The sequence below is a fragment of the Rhineura floridana genome, chromosome 3 (genome assembly GCF_030035675.1).
Source record: "Rhineura floridana isolate rRhiFlo1 chromosome 3, rRhiFlo1.hap2, whole genome shotgun sequence".
Taxonomy (NCBI): Eukaryota; Metazoa; Chordata; class Lepidosauria; order Squamata; family Rhineuridae; genus Rhineura; species Rhineura floridana.
The window spans coordinates 190,702,841-190,729,507 of NC_084482.1; the positions used below are offsets into that span (position 1 = coordinate 190,702,841).

Consider the following 26,667-nt stretch of genomic DNA (forward strand, 5'->3'; position numbering starts at 1 on the left):
CGTGCTGCACTTAGGGGGCGGAGAAAGAAGCTCTGTGTGGCACCGGACTCCGAATCCTGCTTTGTGAGAATCTCAGCTTTCTTTAAAAAAAAAGAAAAAAAAGAAGTTGCTGGTCCTTATGGCTTGAACGATAGGCTTGGCAGCATCCAGACAATGAATAAGACTTCGAGTAGCTGGGGAGAATGCAAGTACTGTTGCATAACATTTTTCTCCTCCCTGTGAGATGCAATTTTTTTAAACTTAAAAGATTTAAAATACGTGACAACAGAGAAAGAGAATTCAAATCTGTTCTATTAGCATAATGTGAACAGGCTGTGGAGTCTGGATTGCTCAGGTGCAAAGCTTTCACTTTGTTTTCTGTTAATGCAGGGCACGATCGAGTCAAAGCTAGACACTTTTTTAAAGCTCGCGATGTCAGAGCCTTCCGCCGACCCCCAGAAAAGCCTGTTACGCTTTTTGTTTTAGGTCAGTCTGAGATCGAGAAAACATGCGAGTTGCTTTTCCAAAAGGCCTAGTCTGTTGATTATCGTTTTGACGTGAGGGATCGCTCTGTTGAAGGCTTGCTCATATTGCTGTTATATGGCACCATGCCAACAGCTGAGTCTGAATCCCGCCTTGTGAGAATCTCAGCTTCCTTGAAGAAGAAAAAAAGAAGTTGCTAGTCCTCATGGCTTGGAATTGGCCAGGCAATCAATGCCTTGCTGAAACTCAGGATGACTGAATAAAAAGAGTTCCAATAGGTTGGGAAAAGGCAAGTACCCTTTTCACAACTTCTTTCTCCACCTTGTGACTGCCTCTGAAGGACTAATAAAAGATGTGTTTCAAAGTCTCTGCCTGCCCTGCCCAAACTCGAAGTACTCAGACTCGACACGGCTGTGGTTTTTTCCCCTTTATTGTAGTAAGACACAGTTTCAATTCAGTGCACTTCATGAATCTACCTACGGCTTACTCAGAACTCAGCATCTCTCTAGGGCTAACTAGGTGCTGCTTTGTGGCATTAAGACGTTGATTCAGCAACGACTCTGCCCCCCACTCAGCTTAAGTAAGGCACCTTGCTTGCGTGTGCCAACTATCACTGTTGGGAGCACGTGCATAAGCGAAGGCTCTGCCTCAACTGTGTCTCTTGAATCTCCTGCTGCATTCGCCTCCTGGTGCCATCATCCGCCTCAGAGGGAGGGAGCTGCCTCCTGGCCATGCGGGCACAGGGAGAGTGGAAGCGTCAGGCTGGGAAACAACTGGCTAGTCAGGTTGGCGCTCCATAGGGGTATCTGGAGCTGCTGGGGTTGAACTGTCCAAGTCCAGAGCTGGGCTGCCGTCTGAGTCCAACTCCCCGCTTGGCCCCTCACCGGCTCTTCCTCCTCCTCCTCCTCTGCTTCGTTCTTGTCTGTCCTCCCCCTCCCAGCAGGGCTCACCACACTGCCCACCTGCAGAGGGAAAGGGGCGGCAATCAAAACACAACATGTAGGACTTGGAACAAAATACTGCCTCCACCAGGGGTTCCCAAACAGTGGTCCGTGGAGTGCCAGTGGTCCGCAAACTTCAGGTAGTCCACGACAAGCCAGCATTAAACGTTCCTCTTGATTTTGATTGTAGTTTTATTGCTGCTTTTATTTCTTATGTTGCGTTTTATTGTATTACAGTTTGAATTCAACAGAATGCAAACTGCAATACACTAAGATGCAAAAGAAGAAATAGAAGCAACAGTAAAAAAAAAGATTAAAAATCATCCAGCATATCACATTACAACAGCAACAACAGGCAGAAAAATCATGAAGTGGCTCGCCAAGAGCCTCAGGAATTTTCAAGTGGTCCATGGGAAAATAAGTGTGGGAGCTCCTGGTCTGGATGAAGCCTCAGTCTTGGAGCCCAGTGTTCTTCAACCTTGAGTTCCCCAGATGTTTGTTTGGTTGCTCATTATTACATTTCTATCCCACCTTTCCTCCAAGAAGCTCAAGGGGGTGTACGTGCTTCTCCTCCCTCTCCTTTTTATCCTCACAACAACCCTGTGAGGTAGGTTAGGCTCCTAATAGGCATCTGGTTGGCCACTATGAGAACAGAATGCTGGACTAGGTGGACCGCTAGCCTGATCCAGCAGGGCTCTTCTTACCAAGGAGTGGTGATAGCACAGCAGACAGCAGCAGAAGGGAATCTAGTGCTGGAAAGAGAAGTGCCAGGCAAAGTGGCTATAGCTGCAGCTATCATAATTTCCCAGAATACCTTTGGGTTCTGACTGAGTGAGAGCCCAGATGCATTCTGGGAGATTATGGTTGAGGCTTTAGCTGTTCAACAGGCACTTCTATTCAGAGACTTCCTCTATGTTTCATATCTGGTATTTGGGCTCCTGTCAATGCTTGTTTTTTCCTCTGTTACTTCCATGGCTTAAAATTAACCATATCTCCCAAGTGGAGATGCCCTTCTGTATTTTACAAAAGACAAACAGGCCAAGTTCTCTCTCTCCCTCCCTGTGCTATACAAAAGAAACAATGGACACAAGGTTGAAATCAGAAATGGCAATTTTCAGAAACAAGCAGAACATTTTAGTCTAGCAGGGTACTCTACCACTTATATTTAAGGTGGCTGTCAAATTTCAAAGGGAGGCTCCAGCATGAAACTGCTGAATTACAATTAATCAAGAAGTTCAATTCTATTCATTTGGGTCTGAATCGAGATAATGGTTTCCTGACCCAGCATTACCAAGTGGATTGTTGTATCACCGGTTACTGTACTTATTTTGCATAATTTTTAGCTCAAATTGAATTGTCACTGTCTATACTTTTTGCATTTCATTTCTTTCTAATCTTACTATTTACAATTCCCTCATGTGTATACCAGAAACTGGGGATTACACTTCATACATCTGATAATTTGGCCTCTAAGACCTAGGAGACAGGGGTTCAAATTCCCCACTCAGCCATGAAACTCATTGGGTGACCTTGGACCAGCCACTGTCTCTCATCCTAACATACCTTACAGGGTTGTTAGGTTGTTATGAGGATACAATAGAAAGGTGAGAACTATGTACACTGCCTTGAGCTTCTCAGAGGAAAGATGGAATATGGATGTAGTCAATAAATAAATAGTCCATTAAAAATTGTTCATCTTTAAGGTGTCACAAGATTCTTTGTTTTGTTTTTTGCTCCAATTGTATTGAAATAGCAAGAGCAAATAAGAACCTTTAGATGGCAGTATAAGCTTTTTTAGAGCTTTCGTTGTGAAATTCACAGGGATAGTAAAATTAGTATTAGTATCTTTAAGAACCTATCCGTTTTTATTCCACAAGTGAGCCAAGAAAGCAATAGCTCTCCGCCACTCCTTGTTCTCTAGCAACTGGTATTCAAAGGTATACTACCTCTGAATCTGGAGGTTCCATTTAATTACCATGACTAATAGTGATGGATGAATTTCCTTTGGTTTGTTGAATCCCATTTTAAAAACCGTCCAAGTGACCATGACCACAGAGCGTAGCAATTAATTCCATAAGTTAAATGCTTTCTCTTCTGTCCTGAATTTCAAGCCAATAGGTTTAATGGGATGACCTCAAGTTCTGGAGACCGAGAAAAACTTGACTTTATCCAGTTTCTCCCTACCATGCATAATTTTACAATCCTCTATCAAATCCCCTTTTACAGTGCAATTGAGCTCAGTGGGATTTACTCCTAGGAAACTGTGTTTATATTGCAGCCTAACTTGTCTCTTTTTACTCATTTGAAAATCTTCCAGAAGTTCTTATAGCAGGGATGGGGAAGCTGTGGCCCTCCGGATGTTGAATTACAACTCTTATCCATCCTTGCCATCTGGTACACTGGCAGGGGCTGAGGGGGAATATTTGGAGCGCCACAGATGAGCCACCCCCACCATATACCCTGACCTGGGAGTGAATCCAATTGAATTCAAGTGTTACTTCTGAATAAAGATGCATAGGATTGCATTTTAAAACTACCCTGTGCAAACATGAGAATACAAGTAGCAGAATAGAAAAAGCATTTAAAAAACCCCCAACTAAATTAAAATAATTGCAGCTGAAAATAAACATCAAAGTTATAGAACATCATGCTTTGTGTTGTTTTACCACCCTTTGGGAGGAAGGGTGGAAAAGAAATTTAATAAATCATCATCATATTTAGAAAACCTGTCCTAAAATGTAATGAAAGAACATTTCATAGAGATTCAGGTCTGGGATGGTGGTGGTCTTACACCTCTTACTTTTTTGGGAGCAGGATCCCAGCAGGGTCCCTATGTTTCCAGCATCCTAGGAGCCAGTCAGCATGAAAGGCGAGAGTGTTAGCCACTGAGAAGAGACTTCTAACATGCTTCCTTGTCCTTGCCTGATGATTGGAGCCAGAGTTAAACGAAGTGAGTCAGGCACTGAGAAGACTCTTCTCAGTAGCCAACATGCTCATCTTTCGTGCTGATTGGCTCCTTGGGACGGCTGTTGTTGTGGGAGAAGGCATTAACAAGGCTCTCATTTTCAACCCAGCAAGAAAAAAGGGGGAGGGGCCTCGCTGTTACTAACATAAAGGGACCCTGCCCTTCTGAATTTGCCACTAAACTACTGTACAGATCCACAGACCATAGAATAATGATGATGATGATGACGACGATACTATTGCATGTGTTTTGTTAAACATTTTTGATCTGTCAAAAATCCCTTCCTGGCTGCATAGGAGTGATTTCCAAGCTTTAAGGGTGTGGGACCTTTGCAACGTCGCCTCTCCGCAACAGCTGAAAAGAGAGGGCGGGGCTAATAAAAGACTCGCCCACTCCCCCAAATCCCGCCCTGGTTTCCATTGATCCTTTTGTGCTTTGCGAAGCTGTACGAGCTGCAGCGGCCATGGCTGATGCTGGAGGCCTGCGGGAAGTGCTCTTTTGTCCCGTTTGCTTGGACCTTTTCCGGGATCCGGTGATGGTCTCGGGTTGCGGCCACAATCTTTGCCGGGCCTGCGTGGCCAAATGTTGGGGGCAGATGGAGAGGAGCCTACGCTGCCCTCAATGCCTGGAGTCCCTCCCGCTGCAGAGGCTGTTTCAGCCCAATCCTCTTTTGGGGAGCATCGTGCAGCTCATCCGGAAGCACGGCGGGACGTTCCCACCGACTCCCAGGCCTCCGGGCCGCCTGGCAGCAGACAGCCACGTGGAGGGGCAGAGACCTCCTGTAGTAAAAGCTCCTTTGAAAAGAGGATCCTCCTCCAGCAGTGCGCCTGGTTCGGCCCCGATCGCGGGAACGGCAACGGGGGTGTTTGGGGGAATGTCTGTGAGCAGGAAAGATACTCCGCAATGGGGGTTGATGGACGCTTCGTTTGGGGGATGAGAACGGGTTGACTAGAGGGAAGTATTTATAGACCTACTAGGGTGACATTTGCCTCTTACTCCATCACTTATAAGTGCCTAGTTTTAATGAAGCGCGGTGTCTCAGGAGGCTGTTGAATTCACCAGGATTTTAAAGTTCCAACAAAAAGCTTCTAGGTGTCACAATAATATTTATTTATTTAATCTGGGGTCACTTGGCAATAAAGTCTTCAAAGCCACATAATATAAAACAAAGAACAATAGCAATATTCTTCCTTCACTGATGGTGGCAGTATGTCTCTGAATACCAGTTGCAGAGAATTGCAAGTGCTGTGAGAGCTTACCAAATTCTTCCAAACTACATAGGAAGTGAATTGGACAAGACTAACCCAAACTGTGTTTGCATTTTTACAAATGTGTGTGTGTGTGTGTTATGTGCCTTGAAGTCAATGGCGACCCTATGAATCAGCGACCTCCAATAGCATTTGTTTTAAACCACCTTGTTCAGATCTTGTAAGTTCAGGTCTGTGGCTTCCTTTATGGAATCAGTCCATCTCTTGTTTATGGAATCAATCCATCTCTTGTTTGGTCTTCCTCTTTTTCTGCTCCCTTCTGTTTCCCCCAGCATTTTTGTCTTTTTTACTGAATCATGTCTTCTCATGATGTGTCCACAGTATGATAACCTCAGTTTCATCATTTTAGCTTCTAGTGACAGTTCGGGTTTAATATGTTCTAACACCCAATTATTTGTCTTTTTCACAGTCCATGGTATCCACAAAGCTCCCCTCCAACACCACATTTCAAATGAGTTGATTTTTCTCTTATCTTTTCTCTTATCCGCTTTTTTCACTGGCCAACTTTCACATCCATACATAGAGATCGGGAATACCATGGTCTGAATTATCCTGACTTTAGTGTTCAGTGACACATCTTTGCATTTGAGGACCTTTTCTAGTTCTCTCATAGCTGCCCTTCCCAGTCCTAGCCTTCTTCTGATTTCTTGACTATTGTCTCCATTTTGGTTAATGTGCCCAGGTACTGATAATCCTTGACAAGTTCAATGTTCTCCTTGTTGACTTTAAAGTTACATAAATCTTCTGTTGTCACCTTTTTGATGTTCAGCTGTAGTCCTGCTTTTGCTCTTCCCTCTTTAACTTTCATTAGCATTCGTTTCAAATCATGACTGGTTTCTGCTAGTAGTATGGTATCGTTTGCATATCTTAAATTATTGATATTTCTCCCTCTAGTTTTCACACCTTCATCTTGGTCCAATCCCGCTTTCCATATGATATGTTCTGTGTATAGATTAAACAAATAGGGTGATAAAATACACCCCTGTCTCACACCCTTTCTATTTGGGAACCAATTGGTTTCTCTTTATTCTGTCCTTACAGTAGCCTCTTGTCCAGAGTATAGGTTGTGCATCAGAACAACCAGATGCTGTTGCACCCCCATTTCTTTTAAAGCATTCTATAGTTTTTTCATCTACACAGTCAAAGGCTTTGCTATAATCTATAAAGCACAGGGTAATTTTCTTCTGAAATTCCTTGGTCCGTTCCATGATCCAACGTATGTTTGCAGTATGATCTCTGATCTTCCCTTTCTAAATCCAGCTTGGACATCTGGCATTTCTCGCTCCATATATGGGCAGTATAATATCTCCGAGAGGAGGTCAGGTCCCCTGCTCCCTGGGTATATTCACTGTAGCTGCCCAATTTCCCTGCTTTTTTAAAGTTTGATGGAAATATCTGTTGGCTATGGATATGTTCTAAAAGTGCAATGTTTTTTTTTGCCTATTGGTGACTATTTGTCTAAGTGGACAAATAATTTCACCTGGCGTAATGCAGACACCTATACATTCACTACTGAATGTAAAGCGTATGCACAATCAGTTGCCTAGCCCTAGAGGACCTTTGAATGAATGATAGGAACATAGGAAGCTATCTTACACAGAGTCAGACCATTGGTCCATTTAGCTCAGTATTGTCGACATTGACTGGCAGCGGCTGTCCAGAGTTTCAGGTAGGACCGTCTCCCAGCCCTATCTGGAGATGCCATAACTTGAACCTGGGACCTTCTGCATGCAAGGCAGATGCTCTGCCACTGAGCTACAGCCCTGCTCCAAAAGGATGCTTCCACTGGCCATGGGAATATTCTTTACAGCTCCCTGGACTTTCAGTACCTATTGCTTATCCATATACCTTCAAGCTTTAAATTGCAGCATGGTCCTACTTAAACACTAAGCCAAGACCTGTGACTGTAGGATGTCTAGTAGTTCAGATCCACACAATGTATAGTATAGATGTCTTTTCAGAAGTAAGTCACATTGTTTTCACTTGGGATTCCTTCCGGATAAGTGTGCAAAGCAAGGCTGGCTAACCCTTGGGCCTCCAGAATTTGCTGGACTCCAGCTCCCATTATCCCCAACCATTGACCATGCTGGCTGGGGCTGATGGGAGGTGGGTTTCAACAATATCTGGAGGATCACAAGTTCCTCATCTGCGGTGAATAAGATTGCAGCCTGAATTGTGTTTTTCCAGTGAGGAGTAGCAAACAGGCCTAAGGGTCACCACAAACTGCTGGGGATTTTATTTTATTTAAAAATGTGTACCCTACTTTTTTTGTGTGTCTCAAAGTGGCTTACAAAAAAAATCAAACATATAATGTACAAAAACTAAAACATAGATTAAAACATCAGAGAAGAAGAACATTAGAGCAGCATTCATGGTGCAAAGGCTTTCTGAAATAAACCTGGTAAAGGCACAGGAGCAAGGCCTGGTGGCAAAGGCTGCCATCCCTATTTGCAGCTGTTTACAGAGATGCCTATGCCTGTCTTTCAGGGAGAATCATTGGTGCACCAATCTTATTTGAAGACAGAGAGAGAAACCAACACCGGTGAAGAGAAGCAAAGAGAAGAGTTGCTGGTAGGTGCTTTAAAATAGGGCTGCCACTAAGGTGGCCAGATGCAAAAGAGGGCAGGCTCCTGCACTTTTAATAGTTGTGAAGCAGACAAGATTTCAGCAGGTGTAGCTTGCATGACACATTCCATAGTCTGCATAGCTGTTAAAGGTGCAGGAGCCCTGTCCTCTTTTGCTTCTGGCCATCCTAGTTGAAATCCCCCCCCCCCTTGACAGAACTCCTGTGCCCTTATTTATCACATTTTTATTCCACTGTTCTTTCAAGGAACAATTCCCCTACCCTATGTTATCCTGTCATTGATCCTGTAAGGTAGGTTATGCTACGAGATAGTGACTGACTCAAAGTCACCCAGTGAGTTCCAAGGATGCATGATGATTTGAGTGTGATGCTGTAACCCAAAGATGGGGAAGCTGTAGCCCTCCAGATGTTGATGGACTACAAAATAATGTCACCATGGGCTCCTGCTGGGAGGAAGGGCGGGATATAAATAAATAAATCAATCAACCAATTAATAAAATAAAATAAAAAACTCCCTTCATCCCTAGCTGCTGGCTGGGGCTGGTAGGAGGTGCAGCCCAACAACAACATGCCGCCCTGGGCTCCTGCTGGGAGGAAGGGCAGGATATGGGAAAAAAATGGAAATGGACTGCCTTCAAGTTGATCCCGACTTTTGGCGACTCTATGAATAGGGTTTTCATGGTAAATGGTATTCAGACGTGGTTTACCATTGCCTTCCTCTGAGGCTGAGAGGCAGTGACTGGCCCAAGGTCACCCAGTGAGCTTCATGGCTGTGTGGGGATTCGAACCCTGCTCTCCCAGGTTGTAGTCCAGCACCTTAAGCACTACACCACACTGGCTCGGCGGGATATAAATCAAATAAATAAATAAACATCTGGAGGGCCACAGGTTCCCCATCTCTATTCGAAACGTTACGTACCACAGGTAGAAATTTAGCCTAAGGTTTCCCCACATGTTAACTTTGTGTTCAGAAGAGCTTCACCTGCTGAATTTCTGCTTGCCAGGCAGCAGTTAAAGGCACAAGAGCCATACCAGGAAAAACGACAACATTGGCGACCCTTCCCAGAGCTCTCAGGATGCCAGAATTTGTCATATGCTTGATTGGCTTTGCTTGATCGTGTAACTTGCAGAAGCAGACAGAGGCAGAAGAACAGCAGGTCCTCTGGGAATGGAAGGAGCTGCGTGAGTTTCTTGATGTGTGGGAAAGGCATTTGCTGAACCATTTGGAAGAGCTCAAGAGAGACGTTGTCCAGAGAGGCTGTGAGCAAGCTTCCAGCACGTTCAGTGAGGATTCCTTGCTGCAGGAGCAGTTCAGAGAGCCAGGCACAGAGCAGCTCCCCAGCCAATCATTGCCGGTAAGCTCTACAACGGGTGGGAAACCTCCAGCCCAGGAACCTCATGGGGCCCTCCAGGCCTCTTTCCCCTGCTCCATATCCTCAAGTGCTTTTTCCTGGTGGGAGTGTGCCAGTGCTAAACCCTCTTGCTCTCCTGGATGGTGCATGTGCACCTCTGGCTTGTGTGGCTGGAATGTGATCTACTGTACAAAAGTAAAATTTGCATCCTTTGCTCTGCCCTGCCTCCATTTGCCTCTAGCCTCGCCTACCATTGGCACAAGGCCCCTGGAAGGTTGTCCACAGGGGAATGCAGCCTTGGGACTGAAAAAAAGGGTCCCCATACCTGCTCTACTATAATGGATAGAAAGGACCAGGAAGGGCAAGGCTGACACTTTTTGGAACTGCAGCTTAAGAACATAAGAAGAGTCTACTGGACCAGGCCACTGGCCCATCTAGTCCAGCATTCTGTTCTCACAATGGCCAACCAGATGCCTGTGGGAAGTCCGCAAGCAGGACCCGAGTGCAAGAGCACTGTCTCCTGCGGCTTCCAGGAAGCATATTGCCTCCGGCTGTGGAGGCAGTGCATAGCCTTCATGGTTAGTGGCCATTGATAGCCTTACCCTCCATGAATTTGTCTAATCCTCTTTTGAAGCCATCCAAGTTGGTAGCCATCACTGCCTCTTGTGGGAGCGAATTCTATAGTTTTAATTATGTGGTGTTTGACAAAGAACTTTCTTTTGTCTGTCCTGAATCTTCCAACATTCAGCTTTATCAGATATCCACGAGTTCTAGTGTTACAAATTTGCAAATTAAGGTTGCCGGTTTTTGGAATGGCACTCTAACTAACCCTTTCTTAGCAATATTAATCTGCAGTCAATAGCAGGAGATCATGTACAATGCTATACCATAAACAGCCCCAGCTGCTGATTTCTGCAGATCGCACTACTATCAAATGAGCGGGCCAGGCCATTTTCTTCTGGCTTCTTGGCAACCCTATACCCAACCATTTTCTTCAAGGCAGGATGAGCTACTCACCAGTTTCTTGTAGATTAGGAGCAAGGGACCTGAAATCCTCCAGATGCTATTGGCCTCCAACCCACGTGATCCCTGACTATTGGGCATGCTGGCTGGGGCTAATGGGAACTGGTACCCAGTGACCTTTGGAGGACCACAGGCTCCCCACCCACTCTTGACGACAACCAAACAATTCACGCTTTGGGGTGTCTCACGGGGAGAGAGCAAGTGCACTAAAGTTCAACCACTGGGAAAATAGAACAATCCTTGAACTCTTTTGGCCTTGGGTAAGTCATAAGCTGGTCAGGAAGAAAAGAGGACAGAGTTCCAGTTTTGTTGACAGAATGGGATAACCCCACATCCAGAGCCCTTTAGAGCACTATTCTTCAACCTTGGTCCCAAGATGTTGTTGGACTACAACTCCCATAATCCTTGGCTAAGCTAAACTGGCTGGGGTTGATGGGAGTTGTAGTCCAACATCTGGGGACCCAAGGTTGAAGAACAATGCTTTAGAGCAGCCTTTCCCAACCAGTGTGCCTCCAGATATTGTTGGACCACAACTCCCATCAACCTCAGCCATTGGCAATGCTGGCTGAGGCTGATGGGAGTTGTGGTCCAACAACATGTGGAGGCACACCGGTTGGGAAAGGCTGGGTTTAGAGGAAGAGATGGAACAAATGTGATATGTAGGATAATGTGAGGAGGGTTGCTTTAATTAAACATTTGAAGGCAGCTGAGTGTCTCATTCAATGTAGAGCTGCTGTAATTTTAATGATCTAACGGCCACCTTGTTTAGCAGCTGTCAGAGAGTTCCTACTGTGGCTTTGTGGGCGGGATTCCTCCCGGGCAAATGCCCACACACCATCTCTCTTCTTTTACTTCAGGGTGTTGGAATCACAAGGAGCAGGTAAATCCTGGGCTCTTCCTTCTACAGCTCTGCTGGGTTTGTAACAAGCAGAGAAATGGATCATGGGCTTTTGGGGTCATCCTTCTTCTCCCCCCAGCATGGAGGATGGAGTGTTAAAGACTGACCTTGCTGTAGTGGAGCTGAAGCAGAGACTTGGCAACTTTTCCCGGAAACGGGCAATCCTGCAGGAGGCGCTGCAGCAGTTCAAAGGTAAGCAGGAGCTTTGCTGTCTCACTGCCCCATGGGCCTTGTGGTGTTTGTGTGATTACTGCAGCTGTGTGGATGGGATTGATTTTGTGGCTTTATGAATCTGTTGGGAGATTGTCAACATGGTGCTCTTGAGATATTGCTGGACTACAACTATCAAAGTTGCAGGCCAGGCCATTTTCTGGGGACCAACATCTGGGGACTAGGGTTGCCAGGTTCTTGGCCTGAGACTGATCCTGTATCTTTAGGAGAAGAGAAAGTCAGCCAAGTGCAGGTGTTCTTGCAACTCTGTAATGGGAAAAACCACAAGGTGGAATTCTCCCTTCCCCCTGCACAACTTTTAAAGATACAGAAGACCTCTTGGTTGCCAGGCCCGGCCTCCAAGAGGTCTTCTGTATCTTTAAAAGTTGTGCAGGGGGAAGAGAGAATTCCACCTTGTGGTTTTTCCTATTACAGTGTTGCAAGAACACCTGCACTTGGCTGACTTTCTCTTCTCCTAAAGATACAGGATCAGTCTCAGGCCCTGAACCTGGCAACCCTACTGGGGACCCAAGGCTGAAGAACAGTGCTCTAAAGGGCTGTGGACATGGGGTTATCCCATTCTGTAAACAAAACAACCCTACAAGGTAGATCAGGCTGAGAACCAGTGTCTGATACTAGAGTGGCTAGGTGAAAAAGAAGATGGGGATCCTGCACCTTTAACAGCTGTGTTGAAAAGGGAATGCGGGTGTGCATTCAATGCATGTCTCGCTTCACCTGCTGAAGTTTTGTTTTTTTTCTGCTATTAAAAGTGTTGGAACTCTGTCCTCTTTTCTTCCTAACTGGTTTATGACTTACAAGGCCAAAAGATTTCAAGGACTGCACTATCTTCCCAGAGGTTGAACTTTAAGTACACTTGCTCTCTCCCCTTGGGACACCCCAAAGCGTGAATTGTTTGGTTGTCTACAAGAGTGGGTGGGGAGCCTGTGGTCCTCCAAAGGCACATCCAGGTACCATCCAGACATCTTCGGACTACAACTCTCATAATCGCTGACTACTGGCTCTACTCACTGGGTATGATATGAGTTGGAATCCAAAGATATCTGGATGGTACCATGTTGCCTATCCTTGATCTATGTTATGAGTGGGGTTGTTGTACTGTTTTAATTGTGGTTTTATATGCTGCAATCATTCTGGTGAAGAATGGATAAGAAATACAATTAATAACACTAACTAAGAAAAATGAATAATGATTATTGATGAAGCTGGCTCAATACTGAGTCAGACCACTAGTCCATCCAACTCAACCTTATCTCTACGTTGATTGGCTGTGACTCTCCAGGATGAGATTCTTTTTAAGTTGGAGAGGTGCCCTGAGTTTTTCCTACCCCATTAACAATCCGCTGGGAGAGAGGGTTGATAGCAAATGTGAGCTCATGTCATAGCACATGGAGCATTGGCTTCCATATAACCTGGTGGGAACCTGCTGGACCAAGCCAATGGCCCATCTAGTCCAGCATCCTGTTCTCATAGTGGCATACCACATATCTGTAGGAAACCCGCAAACAGGACCAGAGCACAAGAGTACTCTCTCCTCCTGCAGTTTCCAGTAACTAGTATTCAGAAGCATACTGCCTTTGACTGTGGAGACAGAGCATAGCCATTGTGGCGAGTAGCCTCTTGATACCCTTACCATCCATGGATTTGTCTAATTCTCCTTAAAACCTAATCCAGGTGGCATTTTACCAAATTGTTTACTATGAAGTAATATAATTCAATAACTTTTTGTGGTGGCTGTTCTGCATTGATGTCCTTGGCTCCCTCACCACAACATTTCTGGCTTTAGGCTTGTGCCACAGCCTTGAACCTTCCCTGCAGGATGTTTGATTTGGATTTGTTTGAACAGCACTCCTCCCTGCCTTTGAATAATAGAGTTGGAAGGGGCCTATAAGACCATCAAGTCCAACTCCCTGCTCAATGCAGGAATCCAACTTAAAGTATACCTGACAGGTGGCTGTTCATCTGCCTCTTGAGTGCCTCCAGTTTTGGAGAGCCCACCACTTCCTTTAGGTAATTGGTTCCATTGTCATACTGCTTCAGCAGCTAGGCAGTTTTTCCTGATGTTCAGCTGAAATCTGGTTTCCTATAATTGAGTCCAATATCCCATCTCCTGCACTCTGGGATGATTGAGAAGAGATCCTGGCCCTCCTCTGTGTGACAGTCTTTCAGATACTTGAACAGTGCTATCATATCTATCATACCATTGAATATTAGATAGGCATCGTCTCTGCTATCTTTTTGGCACCTGCTGAAGACCTTCCTCTTTCAATAAGCCTTTTAAGTAGAGACCTTATCCCAGTGTGTGTCTGTGTTGGAATTGCTTTTTAAGATTTTTTAAAAGCTGTTATTTTTTTAAAGATTGCTTTTAAAAATGTTTTGTTTTAATATTTTTAAAGATGCTTTGTTTTAATATGTTTTAAAGTCTTTTCTTTTTAAGATGTTTTAGTAGTTTTGTTTGCCACCCTGGGCTCCTTCTGGGAGGAAGGACAGGATCTAAATTCAAGAAATAAATATCTCCCGTCAGTCTTCTCTTCTCAAGGTTAAATGTATCCAGTTCTTTCAGTCTCGCCATAGGGCTTTGTTTCTAGTCCCCTGATCATCCTCGTTGCCCTCCTCTGAACCTGTTTTTTGCAAATGCATTTGACATTCCAAATGTAAAAAAAGCAGCCTGTTGGACAGGTTGAGGATTATTATGCGAGAAAGCCAAGAGCCCTAGTAGAAACAGATGATCAAACAAACCATGGCTTATTTTTCCAAAGTTTGTTTTGTTTTCAGCAGCTCTTGCCTTGTGCGATTGTAGTTTGGTGAGCATCTAGAGTGGGGTAGTCAAACAATAGTTAGGAAACAATACTGGGTTTACACATAATATCAAGCCATAATAAAAACAAACCAAGATTTGTAAGCCGATAGCAAACCATTGCTTCAGACTGTGGCTTGTTGGCAGTAAATAAACTATAGTTAAGGTGCTGGGCTGGGTTCCCACATTACACTAAGCCATGGTTTATATATAACCACAGTTTAATCAACCATGGTTTAGCATTATGTACAAATCAGGTGGACTTGCTTCTGAATAAACATGCATAGGATTGTGCTACTGGTCTGTTGTATGTATGCTGGAGAAGTGCATTATGGGGAGACCTGCAGCCCAAGGCAGTTTAGCAACTCCAGTCCAAGCCCATCATTCAAGTTTTGATCTCATACAGAAATGTCCAATCTTAGTTGCCTAGATCAGTGGACCACATGCATTATTTTGTCTCATAAATGATGGCAATTATTAATTTGGGAAACCACCTTCTGTTGAGGAAGTCTAGTTCTCTCTTTCCTGACGTGCTATTCTCTGCATGTCTACTCAGAAGTAAGCCCTATTGAGTTCCATGGGGTTTGCTCCCAAGCAAGTGAGTTAACACTGCAGTTTTATTTTTCCCTCCAGAGTATCTCCAGCTGGAAATTGATGGGGATGCAGGTAAGTGACTGTCTCTGAGGCAATAGCTCAAACTAAAGAACATTGCTGGAGGAAAGAGGCTGTGATCTCGCCATACACAGTATTATTTTCTTTTGCTCTGTGATGCTCCTTGTCTTCATGCCTTTACAATGGTAGCAGCTGGGTTCCTGGTCTTTGCTTGTCTTAAATTCCATATACCCTGGAGGGACAAAAGAATGGAAACCTAGAGGGAGACTGGTGCATTGAAAAAAGACAGGCATGCTGGTGCGCCATTATTGGTGCATGGTAATGGTGTGGGGGATGGGGTTTGAAAAGGACATAAGCTTTTAAAATAGTGATATTCTGAATGTGAATGCCAACTCCTTTCTCTTTTCAAGAAGGAGATATCATGTTGGGTTTTACATCTTTCTTGTCCCCCCATTGGAAGCAGGTGGGGGTGGGGTTCATACTGGAAATGCAACATCTTTGACCTGAACACTAACTCTAATTACAATTCCGCTGTTGTGTGCATATTTATATAATCCAGGGAACCTTTGGTCCTCCAGAAGTTGCTCAGATACAACTCCCATCATCCCTAGCCATTGGCCACATTTACTGGGGCTGATGGGAGCTGTAGTTCAGCCACATCTGGAGGACCGAAGGTTCCCCACACCTGATATATGGCAATTATCACACAATGCTGTATTTTGCTCACCCCACCACTTTGGAAGCAGGAGAGGGGTTGAACTGGCGTTTGAACTTGAGTTTTAAATTTCAAGTTGATGTTCAGTAGAGTTCATGCTTTGCAAGCAAACAGAATTCTGAGTTGGGATACTTAAACCAAAAGCTTTGCTTCACTTGGCCAACCATATAGGTTTTCTTCCCCCTGATGACTCATTTTTGCCCTCTGTGCAGCATAAAATGCTGGTCCCATATCTAGAGCTAGAGCTAATGATAATTAAGATTCCCCCCCTTTCTCCTTGGATCCCTTCTGTAATTGTCTCCTTTTACCCTTCTTGTTCAACAAGGCTACAGAACAGTATCCTCGTTTCAGTCCACACTGATCCACCCTCTCCAGGAAGACGGAAGTGAAACATCTGCAGCAGACATGATTCAGGTATGTGGTTTTCAGAGAGCAGCTAGCATTAAACACTGCTTAATCATTCCCTTTATTTCTAAAGTTCAGACTGAGTGTGGATCATATAGCCAAAACAGCACCATCCACGCTAGTTTGCAGAAACTCCAAGGTTTGCAGAAGTACAAAAAAATCCACACCAATGTTGGGGGGGGGGACCTAAGGAGGGTGAGAACCCCATAGAACCATTGTGAACTGAGCATGCTCAGTGAGCACAGAATGCTGGCTTGACTGTTTAGTAAGGGAACTGGAAACCAGGGGGAATAGATTGGAGTATGCTGAAGAGAGCATGGCTGACATTGGACCACTTAGCCGAGCCCAACATTTTTGTTGCAGGTCCCACTTGGGTTCACTGTTGGGTTTGCATGGAATAAGCACAAGTAGTAAAGGTGAGAAAGGGTGACAGAAGGTGAAATAAACCTCCAGAAACTAGCTGATTTATTGGGCCTGCTTCATAGAATCATGGCCGCTTATCCACATCAGGAAGTACTACCCAGGATCAGACTGTTTCTATACACTGCAAAAGACTTCTGCTTTCATTTTGGCATATGCCCCTTAATTCTGATTATTACAGAGGGACACTTTTGAAAAACATCCTATATATCTCAGTAGTGGGAAGTTGTGGTCCTTCAGATGTTGTTGGACTCCAACTCCCATCATCCCTGAACATTATCCCTGCTGGCTGGGGCTGGTGGGAGTTTGTGTCCAAACCACAGGTTTCCCCACCACTAATATATCTGATGGAAAATCAAAGGGGTCCACTTTGGACAGACTTTCTAGCGCTCAGATTGATGCCTACCTCTTCTAGCCTTTGTTGATGTTATGTTAGGAAAGTTTTAAAACCGCATGTGTTGCACCTGGTGGCTCTTTGAGATAATCTGTGTTGCAAGACTGGACCTGATACTGGGCCATGCAAGTTGTTTTTCCCCCTTGCAGTTTCAGAGGGATCTTCTCTCTCTCTCTCTCTCCCTCTCTCTCTCTCTCTCCCCCCTTCTCCCCCAGCTTGGCTTCAGGTGGGCATGCTAAAAACTTGCACATGCTTTCTTCAGTAAGATGAAACTTAGAGCTGACCATTAGCTGCCACAGTGGGTAACTATGTGGACTCTTGAGGCTAATTTTGCCCTCATCTAATATCTTTGTCTGCTGTCTTTAGAGTGAGAAATTTCATTTCAGGTCTGAATGAATATCTGAATATTATATATCCTAATATTGCATCTGGGCAGGATATCTTTTGCTTGCCAGAAGCAGCGTGCAGGGGTAGACTCGGTTTCTGCCCTGGAATTGCAGCTGGAGCAGCAGGTGCTGTTTTGAAGGTCTTTGTCAGAGGCGGAGAACCTTTTTTCAGCCTGAGAGCAAATTCCCTTTTGGGCAACCGTCCCGGGGCCACAAGTCAATTGTGGGCAGGGCCAGAAGCAAAAGTGGGCGGAGCAGTGAACATAAACCGTACCTTTGTACATTAGGCTAGTTTGTCCACGTGCTCATGCACCCTTCTGTTCTCCATCCAGACAGAGTTCAAGGGCACATTCCAGCCAGGCAAAAGGCTCAAGGAAGGTGCAAGGCCGGTTCTGTGGCGTGTGGTGTAGTGTGGGGGGCCACATTTGGCCCCCAGGTCTAAAGTTCCCCACCCCTGCTCTTGGTGTTTCAGGAGCTGACAGCCTGCAAGCAAACTGCTATGCTTTCAGAGGAGTTGCAGGTGGACTTCCCGTATGCTGCCGCTGTTCTCCCCAAAACAATCAAAGAGGAGGAGGAGGAGGAGGAAGTTGGCGTCTTTGCAGGTAGGAGCTTCATACCCCGCTTGTTTCACTGTGACGAGGCAACCATGCTACGTCACTGTGGAGCACCAAGGCCAGTGGATGGAGGACTTTTTGAGGTCACTGAAATTGTTTAACCGAGTCTCCTCGAGAAAATGGTGAACAGCCAATAAGAAAACAGCACAGTAGAAAGTTTTCTAGCCCCCGTGACTGAGGAAGAAAACTTGGATAAAGGAGAGATTGCGCTGGTCTTCTTCATCTGGTGAAACATGTATGGAGGCACTTCGGCTGAGCATGTAGGGCTCTCTCTTAAAGTGAAGTTCTTGGTGACTGGATGCATGAGGAAGTGTGTGTGTATGCGTGTGTGTAAAAGCGGAATCTGTTCTGCCTCTTGAACAGCTGATAGCCACATTTATTTATTTATTTATTCTTTATTTATATCCCGCCAGCCTTCCAATACTGGAACTTCCGGCGGCTTCCAGATAAAAGCACATATAATTAAAAAATACAGAATCTACATTAAAATGAAATTAAATTACATCCAATATTAAAACCAATCATATCGCTAGATAAAAAGGAATCAAAACCAATTTAAAAATACTAAAATTCGGCATTAGTAGTGCAGTTCCCAGCAGTCCCAACTTTAGCAACTGTCAGTACCAAAAGCTTGTTGAATAGGAAAGTCTTTGCTTGACGCCAGAAGGACTGCAGGGAGGAGGTCATTCTTATATCCCTAGGAAGAGCATTCCACAGCCTAGGGGCCGCCACCGAGAAGGCCCTATCCCGCATCCCCACCAATCGTACTTGAGAGGAGGTGGGTACTGAGAGAAGGGCCTCTCCTGAAGATCTCAGGGCCCGGGCGGGTTCATACAGGGAGATACGGTCTGATAAATAGCCTGGACCTAAGCCGTAAGGCTTTATAGGTCATCATCAGCACTTTGAATTGTGTTCGGAAACAGACTGGCAGCTAGTGGAGCTTTCTTAATAGGGGGGTAGTATGGTCCCTGTAACCCGCCCCAGTTAACAATCTGGCAGCAGCACATTGAACTAGCTGGAGTTTCCAAACAGTCTTCAGAGGCAGCCCCACATAGAGCGCGTTACAGTAATCTAAGCGGGATGTAACTAAGGCATGTGTCACCATGGCCAAGTCCGACGGTTCAAGGAACGGGCGCAGTTGGCACACTAGTCTCAACTGTGCAAAAGCGCTCCTGGCCACCCCACCGCAGAAACCTGGGAGTCCAGGTTTAAAGCTGGGTCCGGGAGCACACCCAAACTGCGAACCTGTGTCTTCAGGGGGAGTGTAACCCCATCCAGCACCAGCTGTATCCCTATTTCCTGATTCACCCTACGACTGACCAGAAGCACCTCTGTCTTATCTGGATTAAGCTTCAATTTGTTCGCCCCCATCCAGTCCACCACTGATGGTTTAAAACCGAGACAGCTTCCTTGGAAGTAGGTGGGAAGGAGAAATAGAGCTGGGTGTCATCAGCATATTGATGGCACCGAATCCCAAACCCCCGGACAACCGCTCCTAGCGGTTTCATGTAGATGTTAAATAGCATAGGGGACAAAACTGAGCCCTGAGGGACCCCGCAGGCGAGCGGCCAAGGGGTCAAAGAGGAATCCCCCAGCACCACCTTCTGGGTTCATCCCTCCAGGAAGGAACGGAGCCACTGCAGAACAGTGCCCCCGAGTCCCATCCCCGCAAGGCGACCCAGAAGAATACCATGGTCGATGGTATCGAAAGCCGCTGAGAGGTCCAGGAGAGCCAACAGGGACACACTCTCCCTGTCCAGCTCTCTGCATAGGTCGTCCACCAAGGTGACCAAAGCCGTCTCTGTCCCATAACTAGTCCTGAAACCAGACTGAAATGGATCTAGATACTCTGTTTCATCCAAGAATCCCTGGAGCTGGGAGGCCACCAAACGCTCTATTACCTTCCCCAAGAATGGAATATTAGACACTGGCCGGTAATTGTCCATTATAGAGGGGTCCAGGGAGGCTTTTTTAACAAGGGTCTAGCCAGACCCTCTCTGGCACTTCTTATAAGCCAGGAAGGGCAAGGGTCAAGCAGACGTGTGGTGGCTCTCGTCTCTCCAAGAATCTTGTCCATGTCCTCAGGTCGAACAAATTGAAAAGAATCCATCATTACTGGACAGACAGAAGCCAAAGTTACATCCCCTGGAACTGTATCAATTCTAGCATCTAAGTCGGAACGAATCTGAGCAATTTTATCTGCGAAGTGTTGTGCAAACTCTTGACAGCGGGCTGTTGAGTGGTCCATATTGCCCTCATGAGGGCCAGAATGTAAAAGGCCTCTGACCACTTGAAATAGCTCCGCTGGGCAGCTCCTTGCAGATGCAATGGTGGCAGAAAAGAAAGATTTCTTTGCTGCCCGCATTGTCACGGAGTAGGCCTTCAAGGAGCCTCTAGCCCGTGTTCGGTCAGGCTCGCTTTGTGTCTTCCGCCAACATTGCTGTAGTCTCCATCTCACACGTTTCATCACCACCATCTCCTTGGTAAACCAAGGAGCTGGTTTGGCTCCGCTTCGTGAGAGGGGGAGCTCAGTAGCTATCGTGTCCACCGCCCTGGCCATTTCCCCATTCCACAGGTCGACCAGAGCTTCAACAGAATCGCCTGCCGAGGTGACAGGAAAATCCCCGAGAGCCATCAGGAAACCATCCGGATCCATCAGCCTCCTGGGGCGGACCATCCTAATAAGTCCCCCACCCCTGCAGAGGCTCCGAGTCCCAGTGAGTCTAAACCCCACCAGGTAGTGATCTGTCCATGACAACGGAACCACCGAGAGTTCCTCCACACCAAGATCACCATCAACCCCCTCCACACAGAAAACAAGGTCCAGGGTGTGGCCAGCGACATGGGTAGGGCCAGATACTACCTGGGACAGACCCATGGTTGTCATGGAGGCCATGAAGTCCTGAGCCACTCCCGACAGGGCGGCCTCGGCATGGATGTTGAAGTCCCCCAGCACCACAAGCCAAGAGGACTCCAACATCAGCCCCGAGACCACCCCGGCTAGCTCAGGAAGGGAGACTGTTGAGCAGCGGGGTGGGCGGTACACCAACAGAATCTTTATTCTGTCCCAGCCACCCAGCTTCAAATACATACACCACATTGAGTATCGGTGACAGAAAGGTACAGTATTAATGTTGGGCTTAAATGTATCTCCAGCCCAGGAAAGACTTAAAACTCTCTCTGTATATAATGTGTTTAAAAATGTTACCATCAAATATGTATGTATGTATAAAATTGTGTGTGTTACCATCCATTTCTAAAAAAAATTGTTCATTTTTTCAAGAATTTCCAGCCCACCCTTTATCGAAAGGTAACTCCATCAATAAAGTGTCCTTTGAAAGCCCTTTATATGGTATGTGTAAAGGTGAAGTAGTTAATTAAGCAAGTGCTGATCAAGGACCACCCAAGCTCTGCTAAACACTCCTTTGCCTAGGTCTGTCCCTCTGTAGCACTACTGCGTGAAAATCTCTTACAACTTAGGTTAGAGGCTTGGCTGCTGCATACCCACCTCCCCGTTAGTGGAGGCACCAGAGGCCCAGTGGGGTAATACATGTTTTTGAACACCAAAATCTCAGGTTCCGTCTTTGGTGTCTCAAGTAGCAGGATTGGGAAAAGGCTGTGCCTAAGATTTTGGGAGAATCAACAGTACAGAGCTATATGGATCAATAGCCATCTAGGGTAAGATGGGTTAATATGGTATTTCAATAGCATCCAGAGGGGCTGTGACACCTGGAGCAAACTGAGCAGTTTTGTTCTGCCCAGTAGTGTAGTGGCAAATTTAAAAGTGCAGGGTCCCTTCATGCTCATGCTATGCCCCCTTCTATGATTATACAGCCTTCTAAGATTATACGTTAAAAATAGGCTTTCAGTCTTTTGCTTTGTTTGGAGTTCTGTTGAATGATGAATGCAGGATGAGGAGATGTCTTTTTGAGGTTCAGCAAGAAGAAGACAATGATAGCTTCTAGAAGGTCAGGTCGATCACCCACAGTGCCAGAAAGGGATCTTGTTATATTCTCCAAGAGCAGCAGTCTGGAATTGTTGATTACTGTTTTCGTTTCTCCCAACATTCTGTGGCCTGTGCCACCACTGATTTCATAGAAGTTTTTTTCCATAGTTCACAGCTTAGTGGTTCCAGTTTCTCAAAATATTTAGTTGCCTTTTATGTCGTTTTAGTTGTATCCAGACTTAGTGATGCTTAGAGCAGACTCACTGAAATAAGGGGAACTTAAGGTAGTTATAAATCATGACTAACTTTTCCTATTGATTTCAGTGAGTGTATGCTAAGCATGGCTCAGTCTGGATCCAATCCTTTATTTGCCCACCCACCCCCGAAGGCCCTGGCTGGCCCACATTGTCAAACACCAGACAATCATGAAACCCTTACTACCGCAAGACTTTCTATAGCAACTGCTGATCTCACATTTACTGTGATAACAGCACAAGAATTTCCCCAAATTCATTAAATCTAGATCAGTGGTAGCCAAACTTTTTTCCCCAGGACCACCTGAACATTGCTGATGATATTGGCGGACCATTTAATGATTTTCTACTTCTTGTAGCAATTGTAGTGTGCTGTGCTAGGTGCTGTATAGTTTTTCAATTGTACTTTTATTTCTTGTATTACAATTTGCGTTCAAGACATCCTGAGCATGCAGGGACTTACCCACCACTGTTCATCCTTCCCTCCATAACTTTTTTTAAAAGCAAGCCCCAGTCTCCCCAAAATCTCTCCTCTCCCCTCTCTCTCTCTCACTCACACTCACACACTCACACACACAACTTGTTGAGCAAGCCCCTTCAGTAAGTAAGCACATCTGCATACAAAATTCCCACCCACACTACTTGAGCAACCCTCCCCTTCAAAAAAGCTCCTCTCCCCGGTGCAAAGGAAGTACCTGCCACCATCTACATCTCGCTGGCAGACAACAGCACCTTCAGCATGCAGAGACCCACCCATTGCTCCATTTTCCCCTCCAACTTTTTTTTAAAAAGCCTGAGCTTGCAAGGATGTATCCCTCCCCACCCTCCAGCTAGCCCAAGCCCCCAACACTGTTCTTTTTAAAAGTAAGCCCAAGCCATGGGGTGAAGGAGACGTGGACCACAGTTTGGGAACCTCTCTGCTAAAGAATTATAGAAAGTAAATACCTGGGCTTGGCTGTCTGCCCTCTCTCTAAACCTCTTTCTCTCAACTCCTTGTGACTCTCCCTCATGACTCTCTCCTCCCCACAACAACAAACAGTGGGAGCCAGTAAGCATGCAAGGGGATCCATGCTGACTACTGATTGGCTGGATTGCCTGCTGACCTCACTGGATTCAAGATCTTTGGGCCAAGAGGGCAGCATTTAAACATGTGGAAGGGGGAGAGGCCGCCCTTTCATAATGGTGATTGGCTGTAGAGACACAAGGGGGCTGGGGGGGCACCTGCAAAAAAGTAACAGGACCGTGTCCCAAAGCGTCCCATCTGGACTACTGAAATCAGCAAGATGGTCTCTTTCTTGTGAATGTACAGGATCGAGGGCTCTTCCGTTCTCCCCTTTGCCCGTTGGCCAGAGTCCTTAGATGTTGTGCTCACCTGAGGTTACACTGTGTCCAACAGAAACATCCTAAAGAGGTCCTCTGAGACCTTCAGGACTTTTCAAGTGGTCCATGAGGGGAAAAAAGTTGGGAAATCACTGTCCTACTGTTCATTCTCTGCCTCCTGCCTCCCTGTCCTATTTTTATTCCAGCCGACATTACATTGTTGGATGAAATTAAGGAAGAGGTTCCTCAGCAGAATGGTTGTGAGACGGTGGAACTGCCTGCCACAAGACTGCGGAGGTCAGAATGCAACACTTCTCAGAGTTGTGAGTGGATGGATCCAAGCCAAACCACTTTTACACCAGAAGGGCAGCAAGGAAATAATCTGGCGAAGAACACTGGTCTGTCTACTTGGCCCAAGGGAGGCTCTTTGAAAACAGCTGTCCAAAAGAGGAAAGATAAATGTTTCCCGTGCCCTGAATGTGGCAAGACCTTCCGGCAGTTTGGTGTTCTGATCACCCACCACCGCCTGCACACGGGCGAGAAGCCCTATAGCTGCGCTTACTGTGCAAAGCGCTTCAGCGATTACTCCAATCTGATTGCACACCAGAGAACCCACACTGGAGAGAAGCCCTACAGGTGTGCTGACTGCGGGAAAAGCTTCACCCGTAGCACGACCCTCACCATTCACCAGAGAGGCCACACGCGGGAGAAACCCTATCCTTGTCCACAGTGTGGAAAACGCTTCAGTCGGTCCTCAAACCTCACTATCCATCAGAGAACTCATGCAGGAACTGGGGGGAAAAAAATCACATTCTTGAATTCCGGGGGAGAAAACACAGGAATGTAGGAATCTTGATATTATACCATTGGCCTATCTAACTCAGTAGTGTCTGCACTGACTGGCAGCAGCTCTCCAGGATTTCAAAGAGATGTCTCTCCCAGCCCTACCTGGCGTTGCCGGGGATTGAACTTGGGACCTTTTGTATGCAAGTTGGTGCTCCCATCTAGACACACCTGCTGTAACTGCTCTGCCATCCTCCCAGCTAATGGCGTAGATCTCAAGCTGCCTTGTGCCTCTGAAAAGGCACTTTCTGTCTCCCAAAGTCTGGCAGTGCCCTTGTCTTACTGCAGCTCCCCCATCCCATGTGATTCAGAGGGCCCCTTGGCCCTCAAGGAAAGCTTTTTGGGGGCAGTGGGGTGCCCTGGCATGCTAGAGCCAGGAAAGCCCTATTGCACAAGTGGAGCCCTGCTTGTGCTTCTTTAAATACAGCCTCTTGGCTGTAATGGCCAAATTTCATGCTGTGCAGAAAAAGCCTACCTCATATTAGTTCTAAGTAACTGCAGGGAGGAGCCCCTTGGTGCACAGCTGGAATCAAGGAAGCTATTTTTGACTATCCAGTCCAATGGATTTTCAGTAGATGCTGGTTACCACGTTGGGCCAGAATGGTAAAAAAGACCAACAAAGGGTAAATATAGCTTTTCTTGGCCCGGCAAATAATTTTTTGTGACTGGCATAAAAGTTGTGTGGGTTGTGAGGTGTCACAGGATTCTTTGTTGGGCATGAAAATGAGTAATTTTCTTTGAGGTTGCACCTACCTATAAAAAAAAAAGGCTTCATAGCTTTGGATCTAGCTGTATTACATCCTGGAGACCTGTAGTAGCAGCCTGGGGCTTCATTGCAGAGTGCTTTAAATTTGCGTCCCCAGATGCTGTTGGACTACAACTCTCATCATCCCTATTTATTGACTAAGCTAGCTCAGGCTCATGGGGCTTGTAGTCCCAAGGTTGAAGGCTGCTTCATAGGGCGTTTTGAGCCTTTAACTATGTCTCCCAATGACAGCAGCCACCCAAACATTCCCCTTTATCCTGTAAATGTGTGAATAAACAGATATTACAAAAGTTTCATTAGTCATTAATCCTCTAAAGTTAATGGATCCTGCAAAGGTTGAATTGATTCTCGCTTTGAAAGAGGATCATCAAAGGGTTAAAGTCTTCTCTCTTCAGGTACTTGATCCAGATTGTAGCATGAGGAGCTAAATACTGTACTTCTGAAGAATTATTAGTTATTTCTTACATCAGTTTTTGTGTCTGGAAGGACACTGACATCAGTTCCAATTTTGAAAACAAATCCTTGGATTAGGCAGTCGTCTTGGTCCTTAATTTTAAGTGTGTATGCTGAGTTTACCTTTGCTATGGAAGAGGTTGAGCATCTGAATAGACTTTTTTTTTGTTTAACCAGGAAGGAAGTCTGAACTGACAAAGGCTGACATTTTAGGCCTGATTGACAAATTAAAAATCAATAAATTGGTGTGTCCAGACAGTATCCAGCAGACAGTTATCAGAGAACTCAAATGTGAAATTGTTTATCATGTTCTGTACAAGAGGACTAGAAATGAGCTAATGCACCAATTTTCAACAAAGGACCCAGGAAATTATAGCCAGCTGTTCTGGGTAAACTGGTGAAAAATATTGCTGAAGAAGAGTTAACATGGCTTCTGCAAAGTTAAATCCTGTTCACACATTTTGATAGGCCACAGTTGGCAATACCTTTCTTAAAAGCAAACAAAATATTATTTTTATTATTAATTTTTTTGGAGACAACAGTCAAGAAATCAGAAGAAGGCTAGGACTGGAGAGGGCAGCTGTGAGAGAACTAGAAAAGGTCCTCAAATGCAAAGATGTGTCACTGAACACCAAAGTCAGGATCATTCAGACCATGGTATTCCCAATCTCTATGTACGGATGTGAAAGCTGAAAAGTGAAAAAAGCAGATAAGAGAACAATCAACTCATTTGAAATGTGGGGTTGGAGGAGAGCTTTGCGCATACCATGGACTGCAAAAAAGACCAATAATTGAGTGTTAGAACATATTAAACCAGAACTGTCACTAGAAGCTAAAATGATGAAACGGAGGTTACCATACTTTGGACACATAATGAGAAGACATGATTCATCAGAAAAGATAATAATGCTGGGGAAAACAGAAGGGAGTAGAAAAAGAGGAAGACCAAACGCGATGGATTGATTCCATCAAGGAAGCCACAGACCTGAATTTAGAAGATCTGAACAGGGTGGTTTACAAC

General features: G+C 45.5%; 1 protein-coding gene across 3 annotated transcripts; it reads left to right on the forward strand.

Annotated features, from left to right (window-relative positions):
* Positions 1-4,798: 4,798 nt before the first annotated feature.
* Positions 4,799-25,438, forward strand: LOC133380840 (zinc finger and SCAN domain-containing protein 26-like). 3 transcript variants are annotated; one of them, XM_061618959.1, is made up of 9 exons: positions 4,799-5,248; positions 8,124-8,207; positions 9,351-9,575; positions 11,453-11,475; positions 11,573-11,685; positions 15,152-15,184; positions 16,171-16,259; positions 17,923-18,052; positions 23,791-25,438. In XM_061618959.1, exons 1-9 carry the CDS (start codon positions 4,832-4,834, stop codon positions 24,429-24,431), a joined length of 1,755 nt encoding a protein of 584 aa, XP_061474943.1. In that variant the 5' UTR covers positions 4,799-4,831; the 3' UTR covers positions 24,432-25,438. The 3 variants fall into 3 exon arrangements, with proteins under 3 accessions (XP_061474943.1, XP_061474945.1, XP_061474944.1); XM_061618961.1 differs by having other exon boundaries at positions 4,799-5,152; XM_061618960.1 differs by lacking the exon at positions 15,152-15,184.
* Positions 25,439-26,667: the final 1,229 nt, after the last annotated feature.